Source organism: Rosa rugosa, chromosome 2 (genome assembly GCF_958449725.1).
Source record: "Rosa rugosa chromosome 2, drRosRugo1.1, whole genome shotgun sequence".
Classification (NCBI taxonomy): Eukaryota; Viridiplantae; Streptophyta; class Magnoliopsida; order Rosales; family Rosaceae; genus Rosa; species Rosa rugosa.
In genome coordinates, this window is record NC_084821.1 from 10148058 (window position 1) to 10159263 (window position 11206).

General features: G+C 37.8%; 1 protein-coding gene across 1 annotated transcript; it reads right to left on the bottom strand.

Moving 5' to 3' along the window:
* Window positions 1-2102: 2102 nt before the first annotated feature.
* Window positions 2103-2631, bottom strand: LOC133731995 (phosphoinositide phospholipase C 6-like). The gene is made up of 3 exons (XM_062159452.1): window positions 2513-2631; window positions 2271-2408; window positions 2103-2192 (listed from the first exon to the last, which is right to left on the bottom strand). Exons 1-3 carry the CDS (start codon window positions 2546-2548, stop codon window positions 2103-2105), a joined length of 264 nt encoding a protein of 87 aa, XP_062015436.1. The 5' UTR covers window positions 2549-2631.
* Window positions 2632-11206: the final 8575 nt, after the last annotated feature.

The following is an 11206-nucleotide window of genomic DNA, read 5'->3' on the forward strand; positions in this document are numbered from 1 at the left end:
CTTTCTCACACGAAACAGTAGCCTTTCACCCATTATCATCCTTCTTTTTTTTTTGAGAAGAAAAGGAAACTATAACAAGAAACCCCTTGGACACCTAAGGCTAGCAGAATCCAAAAGCAACGCGGACGAGGCCACAGTCGGAATGGAGTTGAACCAAATCTTTGGATTGGAAAGATCATGACCCATTGAGGTGATAACATCCGCAACGAAATTAGCCTCACGAAAAACATGAGAGAAGGAAACAGCCTCAAATTTCGCAGCAAGGCAGCTAATGTCGGCGATCAAGGATATGATTCTCCAAGGAGTGGCACAAACTTTATTAATGCAGTTGATAATAAGAAGCGAGTCACCTTCCACCAGAATTTTTTTGATGTTATGACGAAGCGCCTGTATAAGGCCATCTTTGAGAGCACAACCTTCCGCAATAGGAACTGACGTGACACCAAGCTTACGGGCACCCGCCAGGATAGGCCTACCATTAGAGTCCCTGATAATGAATCCCGCAGCAGCCCTGCTGTGAGCTTTAACGGAACCATCAAAGTTGAGTTTAAAGAAACTATCAGGAGGAGGCTTCCAAATAATCGGAATGGCTGAAGAAGAAGCCGTCTTCGAAGCAGGCTGATTGTTTCTTCTGTAGTTGTAGCCAACTGAGGCAGCTGAAAGTGTGATGCTATTTGGGGAAGCAAGAGAATTGTTGAAAATGAAGTTGTTCCTCGCCCCCCAAATTTGCCAGCACAACAAAATACAATCTTCAATAGTGGTATAGGACTCTTTATCGAACAAATGTAAAATCCAGTCCAAGAGATTGGAAAATCTTGTAGGAGAAGGTAACTTGGGCACCCAACTCCAGATTTGACTAGCAAAAGAACAGGAATGGAAAAGATGGTTGCAGTCTTCCAAACCTGTTCCACAAAAAGCACAAGAAGATACCATAGCCTGATTATAACGAGCAATGTAAGCCCTGGTTTTCAGTCTTCCCCTAAAAAACAACCAAGCAAAAATTTTAACTTTCGGGGGAAGGTTAAGCTTCCACATTTTATTCAGAATAGAAGTCTGACTATGAGAATTAGAATTGCATTGGAGCCAAGTAGCAGATTTAATGGAGAAAGATCCATTTGCTGTAGGACCCCAAACAAAATGGTCTTTCAACTCCGAAACCGGAATAGGAATGGCAACAATATGGTCAATAATATGCTGATCCAAAACCGAAGCCAATTTTTGAACATTCTAGTTCCCAAAAGTGATATAGTCACTAACAGATTCATTTAAATCAACAGCAGCCTTAGCAACATCATCCAAAAGATTAAATAAAGGAAAGTCAAAAACCCAGTTAAAGGTCCAAAACTTAACATCCTTACCAGAACCAATTATCCATCTCATTCCCTGGAGGATAAGGTCACGAGAATCAAGAATGCCCTTCCAGGCCATCGAATGATTAGCTTGTTTCTTAAGATCAAAAAAAGAATGCTTCCTTAAATATTTATCATCCTTCTCTCTCACCCAAAACCTAGTACATACTAGAAAATGCACCCGCGCGATGCTGCGGGAATATAAGCAATATTGTTTGATTCAATGCTGCTAAATTTAGAAACATTGCTATATTATATATTATATAGTGTTTTACATGTTCAAAATTCTGGTAAGTTAGCCAGATTTCAAAGTTAAATATCCTAACAACAGTAGGTGTCTATGTACAAAGTCTGATTCGTCATTTGCGAAAAATGATAAGTGCTCCGAAATTTCAGCTGAGCTGTTGTAATTGGAAAACATAAGTAATAATGTCAATCAATAAGAAAGAGTGATTATTTGGTTCTGTAAATTGAAATCATTGAAATGGTTTTGTATGGAGTAAGCACAAACATTAATCAATAAGGCATTGGAATGTAGAGATGGATTGTGTTACCTATAAACAACCAGCTACATATGACGTGATCAGAGCTCTGCAAAATACTAATGTGAAGTGAAACGTATAGTGCAATGAGTGTTGAGATATTTAGCAATGTGAGTATACTATGTTATAAGATAGGAATGTAACTGATTACAACAATAACTAAAAATAGGAATCAAATTCTCGAATTATCAGAAAAACAAAATGGACCTTACTAACTTCTGTGTAGAAGTCTGTGGGGAGAATGAATCAAGGGGGTTTGATTAAAATCCAAGTGACATCCATTAGCCATAAATGCTTTCACCTGTATATTAACATCAATCCTCTGATATTATTGCTAATATGCCAAAAATTCAACTCAAAGTAAATAAATTGTCCTCACCTTCAATGTCTTTGTCACTATCAAGGTCTTTTTAGGATCAAAAAACCTCATCATTTGAGCCCTTGTGCATAAAAAAGGCACGGCCTCATCATTGGTTGTAAACATCCCATGCATCAACCATAGTGATTTATCACATCCCTATCATAAAATTTTATATGCAGGGATCAGGTTATATTTCTTATCGATCAAGGTCATTGACATAATATCAGGTTCCATAAGTTTCATGAAACTGGAAAACTAACCTGCACATTAGACACAACCATTTGAGCTCCATGCATCCATCCAACATGTGGTTGGTAATTTGAGGAGGCAACTTTAAGTTTCTATAGGGTAAATCCTTAGAATGTTCCTCTGTGTGAACCTAGAGATTATAACACAACACCAAGTATGAAAATCATTACATCATGACAACTGCTAGAGAACACATATAACAAAGTTCGTATTGGATAGGTTTGATGTCAGCTGCAGTTTTGTTCTCAGTTTTTCTACCACTGTCACTCTGTACCCATTAAAAGAAGTACTGTAAAGAAGCACACGCTTATAAACAAAATTGGGGAGAACATAAACTGCATTAGGCCTCTAAAAAAAAAAAAAAGGACTATTACTCAACAAAAGTCTAAATAGCACAACCAAACTTTAATAATTTGACAATTCATTGAGTTCTACAAACTCTTTAACTGATTCTACATGTCGTTCTCTAATTCTTTTGATTTTAAAAGCAATATTTGGCTTCAATATGTGTTCTTGTTCAAAAGACCAAGTCCAACGATAGAGATAGATTCCTTAAATTGGTATAAATCAATTAATATTTACATAACTCCCAAGACAAATGATCCCCAAAACAATATGGGTTATGATAATGACAACCCAAAAGGGGGTATACGTGCACTAAGAGCAATGGCAAAAAGAGGATATACCCAAATCAAACACACACCTCTTCGAAAACCCAGCAACCTCTTCAACCAAAATCTTCAATCTCTCCTCTTCTTTCTGATATCCTAACGATCTACCATCAAAATCAAAAACCTTACATCAAATCCAAAGGAAAAGAAACTATATTACAAAACTTCACTTCAGTTACCATTTCAATTAATCATATTAGGCAACTCTTCAAGTAAGCATAAACACAGCAAAGCGACTAACTGAATTTAACTTTCAACAAACTCAGAATCGAAACTCTGAAATTATAGAATCAAATTCAATCACCTAAGAAAACCCCCAATTCAGTAACCCTAACAGTAAAAGCTAATCAAACGCAACACAGCAAAACTCAATTCCCAATTTCCGAACCGCAATCAATAACCTGAATCAGAAGAGAACAACAAAAATCCCAACCAAAACGAAAAAACATTCTGGGAAACAATACCTTCAATACGAAACGCTCTTCTCTCCACCGATCTGAATCTCGCAGACTCCAATCTCGTATAAAACTGCTTCGACTTCTTCTTCTACTGAATCAGAGGGGATCGAACTCGATGATGATGAGATTATGAGAACAAACTCTGGACTCTGGTAAATTATTTCTATTGTGAAACACCACCACCGTCAGACTAAAACAGAAACCATCGCGGCATCGCGTAAGAATGGTGTAGAAGAATGGCAAACTTGTAATTGAGGGAGACATAAAGGGCAAAAGCGCCACTTCATTTTGCACAGTGATGAACAGTTAACCGGGCTTTAGATATATGTATAATATATACACGTACCTATATATACCTGACGAAGGAGAAGAGAGACCCAACAGATAGCAGCGCCGCACCACAAAAAAACAGGGCAGCCCTTTGGGCTGCTCTCTTTCTTATTCTCTTCTCCCATCCTCTTCTCCTCCATTTTCCATATTTTCTTTAGTTTTATTTTAGGGATTTGAAGGATTTACTCACCCAAAGCTTCAAAGATTCATGAAAGACTTCTCCTCTACAAGATTCAAGACTTGGGTAATTGTGGGAGTTGTAAATCAAAACTAGTCATGCTAGCTTTTTAGCTATTTGTGACTATTCTTGTTTTCTCCTACACTTCTCTTCTCTTTTGTATTTGAATTTTGTAATTTTGATGTCGATGATTATGGGTTGTGAGTAATTTCCTTGTTGGGGGTTAGGGTTGTGTGCCCTAGCCCAAATTTTGTGTAAAAGATGTTTAATTTAATGTAATGATGCAATTTTCATATGATGGATGCTTATATCTATTTTTGTTGGGTTAAAATGCATGTCTAGCAGCCTAGTCAACTCTAGGGTGTGTATTTTGAGCATGCCTAGGACGGAGTTAGAGGCTTGACCCCCTCTAATTCCCAAGCTAGAAACCTTCAATTTCGTATTCGAGGGTTTATAAGCATGGTGATTTACACCTGTTATGTGATTGCGCAGGCGGGTCGCTTAGTAGTCTAATTCATCGATCTCTACGCCTCTTGATGTGAATTAGTGACCTTTGAACCGGCTCTAATTCATGCTAAGTGAGTTCCTACGGCCCTTGAACCGGAGTAGGAATACCATGAAAGGGAATTTCGGTCCTTGAGCCTTGAACTGCCTTGGATACGACTACCGCCAAAGTAGGAATTTGCATCTACCTTAGATTAGCTTCCGACACATAGAATTTAGGTGAAGGAACCTCCCTAGCACCCGACATTCTCATTTTCATTGTTTACATTTCATTTTTATTTTTATTTCTTTACATTTCATTACATTTTGTTAATTTAAAATCCTCTCTCAAAATATTGAACTCTTCCACTCATTTGTGCATATCCACCACTAGGCTCTTAGTTTTGATTAGGCTTTGGTGAGAACCAAAGCCGAGCATTGCTAAGGCTTGGTGCCTTAGATTAGCCTTTTTATTCACTTTATTTTTATTTTTTTTGCTTAGTGACTTTAGTTCCGATTACCCAACGATTGTGGGTTAGCCACTAATCCCCTTGGTACGATAAACTTTGGGCTCAATATTTCCCTATCTTGACAATGATACGTACACTTGCGTAATTGTGTATCAAGTCAAGCGGCTGTAAACTTTCTTTTCTGGGGCTGATCTAATTATACATAGTACATACTGTTAACCAAAAGAAAACAAAACAAAAACAAAAACAAATACACTAATCTCAGCAAACAATCCAAAATCAAACTCTGAAGCTTAGTACTAATCTCAACAAACATATTGAACTGGGTTTGCTATAATCAAGAGTGCCAAAATTCATAAGAAAAAAAAATTAATAGCAACAAGAAAATATCAAAGCTTTAAACACAACTTCTCGGTTCCTAGATCGCATCGAAAAAGAAAAAATTCAAGCTTCATCTCATCCCCTCCAGATCTAAGATTCCATAGCCTGCAATACATAGTTCAAAAATCATAAATCATAAACCATAATCATAATCATATCTAATATAAACCCAATCTGATCTCAACCCAAAAAGAGATAAAATTGAACTATTAGTCTACCACCCTACCCAAATCAAATAGAATATTACATACAATGAAAAAGAATACCTGATGGAGATGATGGAGAACACCGAGAACGGCGACCTTAACTGGGGGATGGAGTTTGTCGATTAGCCGAGGTGGACGGATCTGATGAAGAACATAGATCGCCTCATCTAGTCTCAAAGGACATGGCCTAATTTTGTTTGCGACCTAATGTTTGTGGAAGATGGCGAGAGACAGAGAAATCGGAGAATGAGAATTGAAGAGAGAGAGAGAGAGAGATAAGAGTGAGGGCGTGAGGTTGTGGAGAATGAGGCTGAAATCTCTAGGGTTATAAGAATTTATATGAGGTAGTTGCAATTGTGTGTGGTAAGGTGCAACATAAACAACAATCATCCAATAAGAAAGAGACAACACATTAAAAAAATATATGTATTTAAAATTCGGTCAAATTCGGTTGACTTCGGTCAGTTTAAAAGGCTGAACCGGTCCAGTTCGGATGATGAGTTTTTGACTGCTTTTCTCAGCCGGTTTGGTTACCGGACCGTTTTTCCTGCCCGGTTCGGCCGGTTTTCGACTCCCGGTTTCAGTTTAGCCGGTTTTTTTTTTTTTTTAAATAAAGGTATGACATACATCAAGGTAGCTGCACTAACCCACTCCATTTTGATGTATCGTTCATGAGTTTTCTATATCCATGTTATGGGCTAACTAGGTAGCTGCACATATACATGCAAAATATGAAATCAAGTGACCAAGCCAGGCTAGGAAGTACCTAGCTTGTATCTGGCGGAGAAGAGTAAAGTCACGTACTGCACGCACTATTGAATATGCATGGAGGCAGATATATTAAAATAGATAGCAGAGTAGCAGTCGATTGCATGCATGACGTACAGGTCTGCAGAGCAGGAAAATTAATTACTTTGAAAGTGATCGAGTCTTGCCCACAAAAAACCAATGAGGTATGAGCTTGCGAGAGTGATGATGAGGCTCTACTGTGAGGTATTAGTTTGATTTGGTATATGTGATTTCCATGCCGGGTCTATTAGTTCTATCCGTTTCCGTTGATGTTCAATATTTAATGTCTAAAGTTGTTTGGTTGTTCCCCTTTTGTTGCAATTGTTTTCGCTTATCTTTGGAGGTTTGTACAAGAGATTCGAAGCTCTGACTAAAATCTTCTTTGCTAGGTTAAAAAAGAACGTAGAATGCAGTCAACGCTTGTGTGCAACACCTGGCCAAATAAATTACATAAAAAAATTGGACAAGGTTAAACTTTTGTATCCTATTTTTGAACTCCTTGCTGGGAAATTACAGGCAAAAGAAAAGGAAAATAATTCTTATTGGATCCATCACCACCTGAGGAAAGTTGATGATATAAAAAAGGAAAATTGAATAAAAATTAGACTATTTTCCGCATGAGCTTTTTCTTTTTTTGAGAATATTTTCCGCATGAGCTTTAGAAGTCAGTCCGGCTTCACCTTCCAATGAAACATCCCACAAGTGCAAAGACTTGCAGTGGAGATCGAAGTTCCAGTTTTACTTCCAGTCTTGAAGCGTGTAGTCGGTGAGGGAAAAAGGCAGAAAGAAAGAAGACTAATCTTCAATATAATTTATATATACCACCAATTGGCTTTGCTAGCTATCCCTGTTACACAGCATATAAATAAGGCCTGCACATCTAAAAAACAATCAATGTGGAGGTCAACAAATGGCTCATCATGCCTTGCCTTTTCCCGATATATCTTATTATTCTCTTCCAACATATTTACAAGCATTCATGCATGCAACCAAAATGAACGCAGCTCTCACTCTCTCTTCATCTCCTCCTTTAAATTGGACCTCCACTAACTGTTGCTTTTGGGAAGGCATCACTTGTAATCGGGGCGTTTTGGTGATCACCTATTTGCTGTTACCTTCCAGAGATCTCAGCTGGCTCAAGGGAGGTATATTTCCTTCGTCGTCGATCACTTGGGAATCTGACATAGCTTACCCACTTGAATCTCTTGTAAGATCAAATATGGACATAACACATATCATCATAAAGTAATTGATGATTAGCTTAATATCAATCCTAGTTTAACATGGATACAAACAGTAAATCAATACTAGTGACTTAATGAAGTAATGTATCAATTCATTAAGGATAGTAATCCATTGCTTAGTCTACAAGAAAGGCTACAAGTTGTGATACATTAGGAATCTAACCGTGAAACCTAAACCGACAAGGAATGCTTTAATGGGAAGCTTCTTGAGGTTTAAGTCTCATATATATACGGATGAATTGGTCCCTAATTACTACCACGACTATTGCATAAGTTCTGTCCATTGAGAAGCAAGTTGGTAAGTAACATAAGACCACATTCAGTGATTGAGTTAAGCAGTTGCATAAGATGGAATCCATGTCTGTTATTGCTGAAGGTAAGCCTTAATCCTTTTATGATTGTTGTGCATATGTTGTGAGCATGTAATTATGGTTATACATCTCTCTCATAAATATTCACTTTATGATTCGCTATCTAGATCAAACTGGATTCTTCTTGTCCTTGTAATGTTGAGATCCTAGCTAGATTTGAGCTATATATAACCTTCTTTTTGGAGACGTACCTTTTTCTCAACGATCCATTAATATCCGGATACTGGACTTGTCCAGTAACCTATCAGTTCCAAGGAGCAATTCCATCTTCATTCTTCCAAAATGTTTGACTAGTTCTAATGTCTGCAGCAAGTCCTTCATCACTGGGTCTATACCATTACGTACCATCCTCTAATATTTGTCTTCATTCTTATTCCTTGATGAAGCTATTAGATTTTTCCTTCAATAAATTCAATAGCAGTATTTCTTGTGGCTAAGGAAGTGTACATTTGAAACTACAGGTATTTCGTGCTGGTCATAATAACGTCTCAGGATTACTTTCACAAGATCTCTATAATGTTACGGAACTTGATAACAGAACTTGCATTGCCTTTAAATTCATATATATATGGAGCCATTAGTGAAAAAATTGCCAACCTCACCAACCTCAAAACCATTGACCTCAACTCCAACAGATTGAGTGACATGCTCCCTATGACTACGTTGAAACTCGTATTCCTTCAGTCCAACAATCTAAAAGCTTCTTTGCCCCAATCTTTGATGAACTGCCCCAAGCTTAATTATGTTAAGGGTAGTATAGTAATATTGCTTGTTTGGTTGTCTTTTAGTATATAAAGAAAAGTTTGTTGTAAAAATGTAATTAGATATTGAAGTCCACAATGTAGTCCTCAACTTTTTCTGCGTTTCTTTTCCTTCCTTCTTCTTCTTCTTCCTAGAATTCTAGCATGGTATCAGAGCAATGGCGGCCTGACCATTGCTTCTCCGCTGCAATTCTCTCCGTTCTTAGTTTCTTTTGTGTTTCAATATAGAGAAATCGAATCGAATAAGCCCCACAATCCCCTAATCAGATTCCCAAACCCTAAAATTGTCAATCTCTCTCAATCCCTTGTCATCATCACCGAGCCGCCGTCCAATTACGAACTCTCGCCGTCTCCGGAGTCTACGTCTTTCTGCTTTCTACTCTCGCCGTGTCGCCGGTGACCACTGGACCTCATTGGACCTCTATCTCTGACCGGAGGTCAAGATAACTCAACTGCTTCCGATGAGATTCCATCGACATCTGTGCCGTCGGTCGATTCAGGTCTGGAGATTACAGACGACAATTCCGACTTCGACTCCGACGGTGTTGAAATTTCAGAGTGTGTCGTTCGAGCTTTGGCTCAAACGCTGCGTTCTATCTTCTTCTTGGTAAATCTTGACTGTGCCTTTCATGATAGTTCAATCGGTTCAATTGCTTCTTGAAAATTAAGTGGGGTATATTGAGTGCTACTGCTGTGTGACCTACTCTGCTTATTGATTGCCTCGTATTACTTGAATTATCAACTCAGTCTGCTTAGGTGATGGTATTTGGTGTTATAAGGATGATATGTTGTCATTTGGTACTCTGTGATATCTGTTCTTTACTTGAAGATATTCAATTGTCATGTGCCATAGCCCTTCATCTCTCTTCTTGATTTCCTTTAAACTTGTCTTTCTATTTGCTGATGTACAATTACCATCAAAACAAAATTTGTACAATTACCAAATTTCTTCTTGATTCCCTTTAAACTTCTCTTTCCCCTCTTCTGTACAATTACCATTGAAACAAAATTTGTACAATAACCAATGCAATTACCTACTTTCTTCAATCCTTTCGTTTCATGTTCGTTTTCAGTTTTTGCTTCTGTACAATTACCATCCAAAACAACTCAAGATCAAAATATGTACAATTACCATTCAAGATCAACTTTTTTTTTTCCCTTCTGCACTTTTCTTGTTTTTACCTTCTTTCCTATACTCTTCTAGGCTGAGGCTGTGGGCACTTCATTCGAGATGGGACTGCTGTAGTTACTTTGCTGACCTTGGATATCTCAGCTTGGTAGTTGTTCTGCCCTCACAGTTGTGCTATTAAAAGAAAGGGCAGGGTTGGTGAATTGTGGCATGTTCCATTGCCATGCAACAATTATATATGGGCCCTCATGATATGGTGAATGTGTGTATTAAAAATGTCCATCTGTTCTGTTTATGTATATAATATGGAAAAGATTTTCCAAGGATATAGATCAATCAGGAGTCAAACCTGAGTCACATAGGCAACTTGAGGTTTCTAGATATGATTTTGGTTGTCTGTCTTCCTTACCACATAACTTATCAGGTGAAGCAATACTTGAGAAAATTGAGGCCTTGAGGACCCAAAGCACTTGGAGGTTCCCTTCCTCTCCTCCAGATACTACTATGTTGAACTGTAGGCAAGCCTCTCGGCCTATGAAGCTATGGCGATCACTTTTGCTCATTCCTCCCGGTTGATATACTATTCTCAAATGACTTTACTGCAAACTAGTTCTTGGTTCCCCAAGCACTAGTTTGAGGGGGATGTAAAGAGTATAATTGGTAATGAAGAAAATGATCTAGAAGTGGACACGTACGTGTTTAGCTGGAATAGTCTCTAGTCTCTAGTCTCTATTATAAGTCTCTGTTAGTATAAAATTGAAACTCTTCCATCATGTTAATTCTCAGCCTTGTAGAAACAGTTACTGTATCAATACGATTGTAATTTTCTTCATCTTTTCTCTCTAAATTTTTCTTCCTTCTCCATCTTAAGGGTAGTATAGTAATAGTGCTTGTTTGGTTTTCTTTTAGTATATAAAGAAAAGTTTGCTGTAAAAATGTAATTAGATATTGAAGTCCACAATGTAGTCCTCAACTTTCTCTGCGTTTCTTTTCCTTCCTTCTTCTTCTTCTTCCTCCTTTAGATTCATACCTAGAATTCTAGCAAATTATAGAACTGCACTTGCCATTTAATCACTGGGAAGGGGACATTTCCATGTTTAATTTATCCAAGCTTACTCAACTAAGTAAACATGATCTAGCACAGAATCACTTGACTAGTATCTTGCCAATAAGCCTTTACTCATGCAAGTCCCTGAAAACAATATTAGATTCATGAATAGAGGTGATCACCTTT